Consider the following 14,106-nt stretch of genomic DNA (forward strand, 5'->3'; position numbering starts at 1 on the left):
TTAACATTGACTTTTTCAAAGATGCTGGTTTCTTTTCTTTCCTTTAGTCCACGATGAGAAATAACAACGTCCAGTTAACTAACGTGGCCATGGGTATGGGGTGGGGAGGAAGTGGGGAGATGACTCGACACACTTAGGAATTGTTGTGGGAAACAATAAAATCTTACTACAGCTAAATCTTAAATCTTGAATTCAAAATTGTCAGTGGCTTTCTGCAGATGCAACTTAGAGTTCCAAAATTACCCCAAACATCAAATTATGCCTAGGTCACCGAATGGGTGGGTACCCTATATTCTGTTTAATGCGTATGTTCAATTGGACATATTTTAACCAACTGTGTCTTTATTTTAATAACAGACCAAGTACTGAAACACATAGAAGAAAGACTATTTTTTCTACCTCAGCAAAAAAAATACAGCTGATACACTGCATGACTCTTCAGGAGTGACTGCTCTGTTTATTCTATTTACATGACATAATCCGCCTGGAAAAGGGGGGCGGGGGTGGAAATCAGCAAAAAGACCAGAAACACATTTTTAGCCATCAGGCATGAAAAAGACATCACTGTCTCTCTTTTCTTACTGTTCCTGCTTAATTAGAAGCCTCTTCCTTCTTATGTATCAGAAACACGTAAAATCCAAGAATTTACATTTCCTCATAATCCCTACTGAATTTTATCAAAGTACAAAGCAACATTTTCCAGCTCTTTTGCAACAGATAAAACACAAAATAAATTTACATACTGCAGTTTCCTGAACTAACAAGGATTTGTGGCTTTCACGCTTCTATATCTTGATGCATACTTCTTTCAGGCAGCAGGAAGATATTCTTCATCTAGAATCCAGGCAAGAAGACTATCTAAAACTTAACCTTTCACTTCACTCAATTAGTAAGGACAAATGAAACATGCCTCCTTACTCCCTTCAGGATACCATTTAGAGCTTAATGTTAACTAAACGCTTAGAAATGAGGAGCAAATTTGATCGAAGTGTACAGAAGTGGATTTTCTCTCCAGTAAAGTACTTTAAGTCCTTGTAAAATATATAAAAGGTAGCACAAACCCTATGACACTTCTGCAGAAATATTCAGAATGGATTTTGACAAACAGCTCTTCAACCATCCTCAGTCGGCATTTCTGTCATCCCAGAGACATATTAAAACAGATCTCTAACTACACCTAAGCAGACAAGACTGCGACACAGCAGAACTTTACTGGGCTTACAGCAATCAGCAGCAGCCCTCTGAAGAGTCACTGCCTACAGTTTCTGGTGCATCCGAGTTTGTATGAGCACGGCAACTACAGCTACCAATCATCCCGATCATCCCATTCAGTCTGAATTGTCTGAAAGTCTTCTCCTCTGTTATTGTTCTCTAAATAAAATCACTAATTTTAACGCTTTCATCAATAAGAATGCATTACTATCAGACTGCATGAAACTAATATAACCAGCAAATTTTTTGCAATTATTTCTTGCTCCAAATTTGAACACCTTCTCTTGGCTGTATTTTGGTTCTACGTCTCTATTTCAGCAAAACCAAATTTCAGAACAGTTCATTTTGCACACTGGCATTTTAAGCTGCATTCGGAGATTTTCGATGCTTACTTTCTATGCTCTTCAAAATCAACGCATACGCATATATAAGCACATCCACTTACACACAAACAGGTTCATGAACTGCAATCAACAATTTTGTAAATATACGTTTCCTAGCCATTAATCATCCCCCTTTTTTTTTTAATCCTTATGGAGTGAATTACTAACTGAGAGGAGACGCCAATTCTAGTAAGTGAATGTTACCCAACAGGGATATAAAGCTGTCAACACCATAGTGCTCTTGCTTGCTCTAAACTCTCTCCCAGGCTTCATATGTTTTTTAAAGCTATATAAGCCTCTTTTTGCCAGGGACCTTTCTAAAACCTGCCTCTCCTGAACATCTGAACACTTGTTCTTTATTACATGCAGGTTTTTAAAGAGACTGGTTAGATAACTGCTGAAACATTTTAGAAAGCACTGGGTTAGGCAGGCAAACTGAAATTGGACTCTTAACACACTGGACTGATGCTAACAACATCGTAAACAGCACCAAAACTTTTAAATCCCCTATTAAACACAACCTTTAAGACCCCGTTTATCTTTTTAGTGACCTTCACTAGTTTATTATTGCTGCTATAATGGCTCTTTGAATTAAGTACATTCAGGTTAGGAACAAAAAAAAAAGGAGTCATAAGGCAAAATTTCTCATGAGAATAATTGATTTTCTGTCTGCACTACAAAAGCTTATTTTAATACATTTTTTCACTCGTAAACCTAGAGAGAAAGCTAAAAACACCTACAGCACTACAACATTTCTCTGTTTCTCAGGGAAGTCACTGGAAAAATAACTGTAGCAAACTCTATGATTATAACACTTGTTACCAAAGGTCATCAGGCTCATCACAGCACCAGTTAGTTGAGAGCTTATTGCTCTGCTCTCAGGCATTAAGTTCAGAAAGATATTATTACACCAAAAAAGAACCTGACAAGTAGGAAGAAATTTCAACATTTACATATCTAAGGCCCAAAATGAGATGAAAAAAAGAATTGCTAGTCTCTGCCTTTGCTTTCAAAACCTTTAGATACCCTTTATAAAATAAAAATAAAATAAAACCTAAAATGGTCTCGAGTTTCCAGAAAAATATTTCATTTCTTTCCCAAATTAAGTTCACATTCAATAAATACTAGCACTTCTTAGAGCTTGGAAAATACAAATAAACTGAAAGACTGACAACTGAAGCCTTCGACGTCATTTCACTACAACTCTCAACAGTTTCCTTTTTATCAAACACTAGGAGCATTACTAAAATAGCCTTTATTAACATTTATTTGAAGAGACATTTTATACTAATTTGCCAGTATGTTAAGTCAGCATTTCCACAAACATATACAGCTGAGTTTCACAACTCAAGCGAAAAAATGACCAACACCGCAGTAATCACTGCAAAGACAGAGATTTCCAGAAATACCTGAACCGATGTGATCTGCATTCAGAAAAAGATCATTTGGTCACACGGGTTCTTAAAGATCAAACTTGCAAAGAGCAGAGAAAAAAATATATCTGGAAATTAACTATGTTGATTTATCTTGAGAGCAGTTCCAGGAGGAAAAAAAATGAAATCAATTTTAAACAGCACCATTATCTTATTAAAAAAAATCCAGCTTAACTAATTTAGTATTGAGTATTACAGAACCTAGGTAAGTATTCACACAAAGATAATTCTCTTTTTGCTTTCAGTATCAATAAGGAGTAGTGAATAAACTTTATTATGAATAGCCTATAACCGAAGAGATTGAGACTGCTTAAAGAACACCAGTTAAGGAGAAACAAAAAAGAATAAAATGCCTCCTGCTTTTCCTATTCCCACACACTTTTACACTCCAATCTACTCCAAGTTTATAAAAGAGCTTAAGAGCAATGAACGAAAACATAAGCTCTTAAAAGTTCGCTTTCAGAAATGAGAGTCTTTGTCGTAAGTGGAAGAAATCTTCCATAACTTAACAGGCCAGATTCAAGCTGAACCACCAATATAACTATACAAGCCAGTGAATTTCTCTTGGCTAAGACAGCTGCAATTAGAAAGCAACATATACTCCAAAACATTTAAAAGTATTCCTTTAAAGTATATTTCTATAAATGCCCCCAGGAAAAAGATTTTTGTTCCAGTTCTCACATTCTCTTTAAAATCAGCTATAACGCCTCAGTCTCAAGAAAGGAATCCAAAACTACATCTATTACTTTTCCTATGACTAACTAGTTCATTTTTACAATTATTCAACAGATTATTCCCCCACCGATTTGTAAATGGAATAGTACTACAGGTCTTTTCACTGCAAAGCTGATTCTTCTTTTCCCATAACAGTAGAAGAATACAAAGCAGACGTTAAAAACCCAGACATACAGTCATCCAAGAAACATAAAAAACTGGTGAGATCTCTTACCCTTCATTAGGTACATAAATGGATCCTATGTTTTTAAAATGAAACAAAATCTGCAGCCCCTTAGCAAACTTCAGCAATTAGGAAGCCTATTGAGCCAAAGAGGTCTAAAACAAGCATCTAATGGTAAAATCGCTAAATAAACCTCACGTAATAGAGAGTCATGTGACGACCATATCAAAGTATCTCCTGAAGTGTCATTTACACAAACTCTTTGTGTACAAGCAACTACATTTATGTGTTGCCACACTACACGTTTTAAAATATAAATACAAGGAGATGGATTTTTTTCTTTAAGGTCAAGTTATTTGTGGCCTGCCCAGCGTTATTGTGCTCACAGCATCTGGCTAACTCCGAGATTTTTAGAGGTATTTTTCCTAACATGAAGAACACCATGCTAAACACAACATCAGAGGCAAGATGAAAAAAAAAGAGAGTATTTAGGAAAAGTGACTGGGAAGTTTAGCTGCTTGGAACAAAAGGGAAAATAAAAGCAACCACAAGCGTTACTTAAATATGCTCTAAACACAGAACTGACGAACAACTAGATACCAAAGTATGTATGAAAGTTGAAGTACTCTAGAGAATCGCAGGAATGTTGAACAACTAATGCTTGGTAATTTGGCTGAAAGAGTTAAATCCTGCCCGCGTTTTGCCCTGTCCTCTTTCACAACTGCTACAAAACTCAGGGAAACTAAATCCACCCCAAACATATCCCTAAATGCAAGTACAAACGCTGCCATTTTTCCCACCCCGGGGACCCCGCTCTCAGCGCTGTTGCGGTGGGTGTAACACACGTAACTTATGCCACTCGCACCCGTGAACGCAGCCGGGTTGCCCGCACTTAACCTGGAGACGATGCCGGGCCCCTGGAAGCTGTCAGCCGGGCCAGGCTGCTGCCCGCGGGCTGCCCAGGCGCGATCCGCCAGTGCTCACTCAGGAAGCGCCGAGGACATGGCCCAGCTCGGGATCAGGCCTGGCCTTTGTGAGCCGCCCAGCCAGAGCTCGGGCCTAGGGGTGGCCTCTTGGGGAAGGCGGCCCTGTGCTGAGCGGGGTCCGCACACCGCAGACCTCGGCACAGGTCCTGCTCCGAGACCGCAGCACCGCAGCGGTGTTGAGCAGCTGAACGCTCTCCAGGGAACGCGGGCAGCAGCCCGGCGGCCGCCCCACGAACCTGCCGCCCTTCCGCGCACGGTGCCGACCCGCCCGCCAACTGCCCCCATGACAGCGGGGCCGCCGAGCCGAGCCGGGCCGGGCCGGGCCGGACGGCGGTGTCGCCGTGAGCGCGGCCGCACGGTTACCTCCCACGGGCTTGGTGACGGCGCCGTTGGGCCTCCCGCGGGTGCCCATGGGGCTGCCGTTCTGCTCCAGTCTGGCCACCTTCCCGGGAGGGGGCCCTTTGACATCGGGGCTGCCGCTGCCTCTGTCGGGGCTGTCCCGCAGGCAGGGGCTCTCACTCCTCCGCTCCATGCTCGGAGACGCGGCTCCCGCTGGCAGGTCGCAGTAGAAGGAGCACGGACCTAGGGGAAGAGAAACAAGGGGCGCTTCAGCGACCGCCGCCCGGCACCGGGTCCCCTTCGCCCGTCCAGGCCCCCACAGCGCGTCCCCCGGGCGGCTCAGGCCAGCAAAACCGGGCGAGTGCCCGGCCGACCGCGATGCCGGCCCGCGCCCATAGCCGGAGAAAGCAACTCCGTTGAAAGCGAACAGCTCGACCTCGACGGCCCGGGCCCGGCCGGACGCCTTACCAGCTCGGCCCCAACCTGCTGCGGGCAGACGCAGGCAGCGCTGAGCCCCGGTCCCCCATCGCGTCGGGCAGGCCGGCGGGCAGCCCACCCGCCCGCCGCGGCCAGGTGCTGCGCGCCGGGTCCGGCCTCAGCCCCGGCCCGCCCCCGGGAGCCGCGGGGAAGAGGCTGCCAGTCCGGGCGGCCCCGCTGGCACGGCCCCCCCGCGCCGGCCAGCTGTGCAGCCACCGAGTAGCCGGCTGCTGGCGAGAAAGCCTCTAGCGAGCAGCTCCCGGGAGCTGCCGCTGTACTTACTGCTTATAGCCTGTCTGTAAGTTGGCTGAGTTGGGCTCTGTCCATGGATCAGAAGTAGAGAATCCAGGGTGGAAAGTTTTCTTGCTTCCTCCTCTCACGCCGCTTTCTTTCCTTCTACTGCTTCCCCCCACCCCCAGCCCCCTCCTTGCCCTCCTCCGGGGGTGCCGAGGCGGCGGGGCCGGGGCGGCTGCCCGCGCTGCGCGGGGTGGCAGGGGCTAGAGCCCCTTCCCGGAGGATCCCGGGCAGCGAGCGGAGCGGAGCGGGGAGGTCGGGGCGAGGGGGCGGGGAGCCGGCTGCGGCGCGGAGGAGAGGGGCGAGGGCGCCGACTTCTCACACCTTCCGCGGAGAAAATCAATACCGGGGGAGACGGGGGGAGGAGAAGAGGAGGGAGCGCCGCTCCCCCGGGCTCCGCGGCGGTGGCGGGTGCCTGGCGGCGCGGGGAAGCCGCGGCGGCGGCTGCCTCCGGTGTGTCACTTTCAATCTCTCCCTCCTCTGCCAGCGACAGCAGCGGCAGGAGGGAGTCGCCACAGAGAGCGGAGAAACGGTTATTAGTTGCGTTGAGTCATCGAGGCAGAGTGAGTCCTTTTTGGGGTTGTCCTTGGTTTCGGGTTTGGTGTGTGTGCACGCCCGTGTGTGTGTGTCTGCCTCTCTGTCTGCGCGGCGTTCCCGTCCCAGGGCTGTGCATCCCAAACATCGCCACCCCTCCTCGCCTCCGACACCCCTCCCCCTTCCCGCCCCCCCGCAAAAATCAAGTCTCGGTGCTATCTCGGGATCGGGCACAGACGGGCGCGCAGCAGCCCACCCCCCCCGGGGCCGGCCCGCCCCGCGCAGCCCCAGCGCGGCCGGCCCGCTGCGCCCAGGGGTGGGAGGCAGAGACCCACCTGGCAGGAAATTAAACACCAATAAATAAATAATACATCTCGCACACGGAAAGCGAGCGCGGTGCCACACGGAGGGAGGAGGGAGGGAGGAGGGTGGGCAAGGGGAAGCGCGGCAGGACGAGGCGGTGGTGACAGGAGAGACCCAGGGTAGAAGGGCGCAAGGACAGGGGCAGTCGGGATGGGGGAGGGCCGGGGGAGTAGGAGAGGAGGAGGAGCTGGGAGAAGAAGGGGAAGGGGGGAAAGGGGTCTTAGAGGGGAAGCCGGAGCTGGGGAGACTGGACCGACCGGGGAGGAGCAAAGCTGACACCGGCATCCAGTCCAGGCGCCGGGGTAGATCCGACGCAGCCGGTACGACCTCACCACCTCCTGCCACACCGGGACCCTCCCGGGGCGACGAGCGACGGCGGGGACCCTCTCGCAACCTCTCCCGGCCGGGGCGAGGCGGCAGCAACTTTTCCGGTGCGGCGGGGGCTGCAGCCCCTAGGGCCGGTCCCGCTTCCTCCGGGGAGCTGAGAGCGGGCGGCACGGCCCGGCCGCAGGTAGGGCCCCACCGCCGCTCTCGTCCCCGCGCCCGGCTCCAGGCAGTTACCGGGTTGGCCGTGAATAACTGATGGTGGGGCCGGGAGGAGGTGACAAGCCGGCAGGGAAGCGCTGCTGCTGTCACCGCTAAATTATTTAATAGCGGTGCTCCGGGCAGGGCATGACAGCGCTGCCTAAGTGCAGCCGGCGGGAAGGGAAAGGCTCCGGCGGGGAAGTCGCGGCGGGGCGGGCTCGGTCGCCTCGCCGGTCGCTCGGCAGCAGCCACCGCCCCCTCGGGTGTAAGGTGCACCGCGCCGCTCCTCGGTGCGGGGGCCATGCCCGGCAGCGCACCCCGAGGGCTCGCAGCGCCCCCTGCCCGGCCCGGGGGGCGCAGGGGAATGAGCCGGCGGCCCCGAACCGCCGAGCCCTCCCCGCCCGGCGGCGAAACGAGCCCCGCGTTAAGGTGGACCGAGGAAATCCCCTCCAGTGCGGGAGGGGGGAGGCGGACGGGAGGTGATGGGAAGTAGGGGCGGCGGTGGGCACCGGGATGCTCACTGCCGCCCCCCGCACACACCTCCCGTCCGCCGCTGGCTCCCTTTAGGGCACCGCCCTCCCCCCCGTGCCCCCTTAAGAGCTCTGCCTTTTACGGTGGCGCCGGAGGGTCAAAAAAGAGGGGGCTATGAGGGGTAGGGAGCGTTGGGGAGGCCCCCCCACCCCCCCGCCCCGGGAACTGCGGGAGCATCACCGGGCAACCCTGGCGGCAGGTTTCCTTCCGCCCCGTGAAGGCCCGGGGAGTGCAGGGTGTGCAGCAGCGGTAGCCCCGAGCCCGCACGCAGCCGTCCCGGAGCGGAGAGCCCCGCCAGTGCTGCCCTGGGGTTAAGAGGAGGAGGGAAGGGCAGGTCCCCATCGGCAGTACGGCCGGCGCTAGCCCCGCGCTGCCCCCCTCGTTCCCTCCGAGCGGCAGTGACAGCCCGCCCGCCTGCCGAGCGCTCAGGGCTCTCGTGGGCTCCCTGGAAGTGGTGCCTGGAGAAGCAGCAGATCCCCGGGCAAGGTAAGAGAAATAATCGCTTCGCTCCACGTCCGACCCCGAAAAGCAGCGCCGAGTGCGGCTTCTCCCGCCCCGGCCGAAGGACTCGCGTCTCTTCGCCTCTTCGGAAGGGGCAAGGGAACCCGCCGCCAAAATCTAGACGCGGTACCAGCCTACCCAGGGACAAGCAAGCAGCGAAAGGGGGTGGGAGCCGGATCCCACCGCCGGTTGAAGTCTGGGGGAGCCAGAAAAGAGGCGGGGGCCAGCGGAAGGCCGGGGCGCGGGGGCCGCTGCCAGGGCCGGGGCTCCGGGAGCTGTCGGATGAGCGAGCGCCGGTGCCGGGAACGCGGAGGCTGCGGAGGAGGAGAGAGCTCTGCAGCGGCTGCCGCCGGCCAGGTCTCCTCCTGCCGTCCCTTTCGGGAGGGAGACGCAAAGTTTGGAGAACTCTCGGTTTTCTTTTTAAATAACTCGAGTTAACTTTTCTCTCTCTCTTCCCCCCCCCCCCTTTTTTTTCCCCCTAAATCCGATAAAGCTCAGCAGCCGCTCTCAAATGGAAGTGAACCTTTTCCACCAGCTATTGAATAATCGAATAATGTTTTGTTCTTACCTTTGATGTTGAACTACGAATCCCCGCGGATCAATGGCCAGAAAGTTAGAAGAATTGGTGATTTAGGACTTCAGTACTTCTGGAAAAAAAAAAAATGCCAATGGTTTAGCCAGGATCTTCCCTGTCTGATTCGTTACTATTATTATATCTGATGATGTGGATGGATGGAGAGATTCAATCCAAGCCCATTAATGAGCTATTTTATAAACACCACCGTCTGAAGATCTTCATTTACATTTTCTCAGTGATCCTTTCCTTACCAGCGGAGACGTGTGGCAGCAGAGCGATTACAGGACTTTAGTAAAGCTCCTCTAAGAGCACCACTGCCTTGTTAATCGATTAATATTTTATAAAGCGTAAATATTTTATAAAGTTTTTTGGAAAACTATCGATTTTAAATTATTAAACTAGTCAGAAGGGCATTTGAATAATGCATACAATTAAATACATTTAAATATATATGTAGCGATTGCTTTATTTGCAATGAATACCCTGCACCTTTCTCTCGCGTTCGGTTTTTTTCCCCACCGCAGCTGGTTTCTTATTTTCACGTTCACTAGAATATCGGGATTGCCAAATACGTGTTAATTCCTGTGTTTGTAAACTGAACGTTTCCACAAATTACTCTTTTAATTTCGAAATCGGGAGCGATAATCATTTGAGTTTCGACACGGAAGCAAAAGGGCTTGTTCGTAGAACTGAGGGGAAACGGAACCAAGCGCGTATAAATTTTGCTGGTTGGTAACTTCTGGTTTGTAAACATCACTTATTTTAGACAGATTTTATGATACACGATGCTTATTTTTCTTTTACATATTTTTCCCTAATAAAAGCCTTTTATTTCTGTTTCAAATTACAAATGCCTTTTTTTTTCTTCAGTGCATAATTTTCACATGTCCTTATTTCCACTGGAAAAAAAAGGCTATTATTTCCCATCGCTTTCCCCATCCGTCCTCGCTATTAACCTCGCTATAAAAAGAACTGTTTATTTTTAATACTTTTTTAATTAATAATAACAACAACGATTTTTCCGTTTTCTAACGTGAACTCGTGTAGGAAACTTTTCTGCTCTTGCACTCTGGTGAAAGCAGGAGTGGGTGCACTCCAAGTCCCCAACACTCCTTGTTACCGAAGTTTATAGACGCCTCAAGTGGTTGATAGCCAAAAAAAATTTGAACAAAACTAATGAACAAAAACACCTCATTGGAAAGGTTTGGTTTTCATTAACTATCGCTTTTAAAGCCAAAACGCATGGAAGCCATCGTAGCTCCGTGCCTGCACAGGCTTCAGAGGCGGGCGGCTGCAGCTGGGGCTGCCGTGGGCTCCCGCGCCTCGGCCGCCAGCGGTGCTGCCCCCCGGGCCGGGGCCGCCCTCACCCCGCGCAGCTGCTCCCGAAAGCGCCGCCGTCCCCGACAGAACCCGCCGGGCTCCCGTGCACTCTCCCCGCCGCCGGCTTCCTCCCGTTCCGCCCAGTGCCTCCCTGAGGCCAAGGCGCCCGTGGGACGCCAGCTTCACCGCCGGGCTGGGGCCCCTCGGCGCGGCGGAGCGCTGCGGCCACGGCCGAGGAGGGACCCCGGCCGCCGCACACCTGGGTCCCGGGGAGGGGCCGGCCTGCCGCCCGCGGGCACTACCTCGAAGCGCGGAGGCCCAGAGATGCCGCGACGATGCAGCGGCCGGCAGGATGGGAGCGGGGTGGTCCCGCAGCCGCGGTGGGGCAGCCCCGAGTGCCCCCGGGGTCGGCGGCGGCAGCAGCAGGCACCGCCGGGGCGGGCGGACTCGGGAAGGGGAGAGCTGCTCCCGCAGGCGAGGGCACCCGTCTCCCTGCTCACTCTCGGCCAGGGCTCCCTTCCCAGCGGCTGCCATCGCGATGGGACCAAGCCCGAGACCGCTTCTCAGGGCCAGGGCTGGGGCCGGGACGGGGACAGGACCACCCTCCCGACCCATCCCGGCGTCTTCCCCTTCGCACAGCGCCATCGCGCGGGCACCGGCGCCGGCGCAGCCCGAGGCGGACGCTGCTCAACCCTGGCTGTGGCCCCGGTACTCCGATGCGGCCAGGCAGGGTGAACACCACCTGCTAAGGGGGGCTCCCAGGCCCCTTCTGCGCCGACCCTGCCGTCCTCCACTGCGCCGCTCCGCCCTGACGCCTTGCCCGCCGCGCTGCATGCCGTCGAGACTCCGGTACTCGCTGCCCGGCCTGAGCAGGGCAGAAAGGCCGGCCCGCAAAATCCCGTGGGGACTGACCTCCTGCCCGAGTGCGCTTTTTTTGGCGCTGCCCCCGCGGATGCGGAAAGGCGCTGCGGAGCCGAGGAGCCGGCCTCCCGTTCCGGAGCAGCCCCTACATTTAGGTCCTGCTGTCGCGGACGAGCCGTCCAACCCTACTGCGCCGCACTACCGCGATCCCTAGCTCGGCGCCAGGTTTAGGAGGTGAAGCTAAAACGAAACGAAAATATCCCTGATCCCAAGGGCAGGAGGAGCCCAGCCCTTCCCACAGCACTTCGAGGGGAGAGCTCCGTCTCCCCCCAACGGGAACACAGGCAGGTCGTCGCCCTTTCCCAGCCGCACGTCGCTGCTTTCCTGCCGGCAGACCAAGCCTAAGAGGCCAGCTGCCCAGACGTCGAGCGCGGCGGCTGCCCGAGCGCCTGGCGAGTCCTCGTTCCGCGGTACAGCGCCTCGGCCCCCCGGAAGCTTCAACAGACTCTTCGGGGTCCGCACGGCTCGTTCGTGCTGTGCCGTTGAAAAAGGAGGGGGGAAGGGAAGAAAAGAAAATGAAAAAAAACCCACCCAAAACAAAACAAAAACCGTCTTCATGGTGCCTGAGTTCCCACTGAACGAGTATCTCTGCAGACCCTGCCCTCGCTTTCATCCTTCCCCTCACTGATTTTATTAATAAATCCTTTGCCGCTAACACTAGTTATGTAGAGAAGGAGTTGCGGATAAAAGAGAGGAAATCTCTACAGCCAAACGTATATAGGGAAGGGAAAGACTCGGCCGGAGCTGCTATTACACCCTATTTCGGTGCCAGAAAGCAGCGCAGCCCCGGCCGAGGCGGGCGCACGCAACGAGCTGGCCGGCGGGACGCCTGGAGCGGGACTGAGCCGACCGCTGCCAGAGTCCTGCCCGGCTCCCTCCTGTCCTCCGGCTCCCACTGCCATCTGCAGTTTTCTCTTGCTCCTCAAAGCCTTGTCCAGCTCTTGGCTGTCCCGCTGGCCGCAGGCTTGCTTTTTTTTCCGCAATCTCAGGCTGCAGTGCGAGCCGCGAGGGATTTCCTCAGTGAGATTTCACGCTCATCGACCAGCCTCACCTTAACAGACTTAAGAGACTCTTCGGTTTTGTACAGCTTCTCTAAAATAGATCTCTTTAGATTTGTCAACTGTCAGGAGCAGAGAGCACAGACCTAACCGCCTGTGCCCTGCGGCTCTTCTTCAAATTAGCAGCTTACAACTGGAAACGAAGGAAGAGTTTTGCCACCTTCGTTGCGATTAAGGAAAATTCCTTAGATGCAAGAAAGAAGTGACTAACAAGTTCCAAGACGAGCCTCGCCACCGAGCACCAGCTGCAGCTGGTCGTTGCAGCAGCCCAAAGCCACTCCGGTGCCGTCTGCCCCGGGTCCTGCTCCCGCCCCGAGGTGACCGCTCCGAGCGGCTCTGCTCGGGAAAACTCGCGTCCCGCCTGCCGCGCACAGCCCGAGCCGCGGCATGAACGAATGTGGCGGGGGGCTGCAGCGGCGAGAGGCCCGCCTCGGCCCGGGAGCCAGCCCGATGCCTGCCTTTTCACCCAGAGGTGTTTGCGGGGTGCCGAGGGAGCCGCTTTTCCCCCCAACGGTGCTATCCCTTGGGGCGGTTCGAGAGACGGCGGAGCTCAGCAGGAAATACCGAGCGTGCAGTGCTGAGGACTCGTACCCTGAGGCACGAATCGTTTTTAATTGCAACGATTTAAGTAAATGAGCAAGATATCAGCCCTTCTCCCCCGCCCGGCTCCGACCTGGAAGCAGAGTACCACCCGCCCTCGTTGGACACCCACCGCCTCCCAAACTCCTTCCAAGTTCCTGCGGCCGGCGGAGACCAGATGGGAGTAGAGGCCCCAGCAGCGCCGGGAGGACAGAGCCGGTTCCCAGCGCCCTCCCCAGGAGCAGCGCTCAGCCCTAGCCTCGCCGAATCCGCCGTGCTCATTCCTCAGGACATGGCTCAGTAGAGACTGACTCCTGCGCAGAGCAGGGTGACATTTTCCTCCTAAATCCAAATTTTGTCTTTAACAGACACTCTGATCTTTGCACGCAAACCACCCCTGAAAATCAAACCACCAACAAATGCGTACAGAGAAGCCTCCGCTCTGCGGCGCAAGGCAGCAGCTCCCGCCGCCTTCTTGCAGTCGAGATGGTGCTCGGGGAGCGCAGCCGTGGGGGGACCCACCTCTTTCCCTCGCTCCCCCTGAAGCCAAACGCAGGTCAGCCTAAGACAGAGCTGAGCCCTGCCGGCAGCTGGGGAAGCCGGGCTGAAAATTTAGCTGTTTATGTGCAAATAACTGAAGTTGCTGCTCTGCTCAGGGAAAAGGGGCAGACATTGCAGGGGATTTCGAGTGAAGATAAACAACACAGGTTTTAATGAACTACAATGCTAAAAATGCCGTTGAACAGATCGAGGAAACGCACCCTAACACACACGAGCACCAAGCCTCCCACAGGTCCAGCAAACGGCAGCCAGCTCAGAGCCTTCCCGGCCCCATGAACCGGGCTTGCATCCGTCCCTAGCGAAATCTTCGCAGCTGAAGAGCTGCAAGATACTGGCAAGCCCTGTACTGCTACCAATGGGGCTCAAAGGGCGCACTCTCTGTAAAGGTGACACCCATGTGGCTCCAGGGCAGGAAAAGGCCAAATCCTGACGCTTTTCCTCCTGCAAAAAGTCCTATACTCTTTTTCCGTGGCCTCAAAACTCTGGCCGCCTATGTGAGCAAACACTTACAAAGAGCTTTCGGGGCCAGAGCTGGTACTTGGCCTGCAAGAGGACCACCTGGGGTCTGGGGCCGCCCGCCCGCTCCCAGCAGGTTCAAGGTGGTGGGAGGGCAG

The 14,106-nt window shown here is 53.8% G+C and overlaps 1 protein-coding gene and 1 long non-coding RNA gene across 2 annotated transcripts in view; one reads left to right on the forward strand and one right to left on the reverse strand.

Moving 5' to 3' along the window:
* Nucleotides 1–6,056, reverse strand: part of SATB2 (SATB homeobox 2) — a 130,511-nt gene extending 124,455 nt beyond the window's left edge. Inside the window, exons 1-2 of the mRNA XM_034065758.1 lie at nucleotides 6,011–6,056; nucleotides 5,276–5,494 (exon numbers count right to left, since the gene is read on the reverse strand). Coding sequence (XP_033921649.1) covers nucleotides 5,276–5,444 — 169 coding nt within the window. The 5' untranslated portion in view covers nucleotides 5,445–5,494; nucleotides 6,011–6,056. The remainder of the gene's footprint in view (nucleotides 1–5,275; nucleotides 5,495–6,010) is intronic.
* A 2,254-nt stretch (nucleotides 6,057–8,310) lies between these two features.
* LOC117436610 (uncharacterized) lies at nucleotides 8,311–9,900 on the forward strand. The gene is made up of 2 exons (XR_004549941.1): nucleotides 8,311–8,461; nucleotides 8,970–9,900. It is a non-coding gene; the product is annotated as an uncharacterized lncRNA (long non-coding RNA).
* Nucleotides 9,901–14,106: the final 4,206 nt, after the last annotated feature.

This window comes from Melopsittacus undulatus, chromosome 8, assembly GCF_012275295.1.
Source record: "Melopsittacus undulatus isolate bMelUnd1 chromosome 8, bMelUnd1.mat.Z, whole genome shotgun sequence".
NCBI classification, from domain to species: Eukaryota; Metazoa; Chordata; class Aves; order Psittaciformes; family Psittaculidae; genus Melopsittacus; species Melopsittacus undulatus.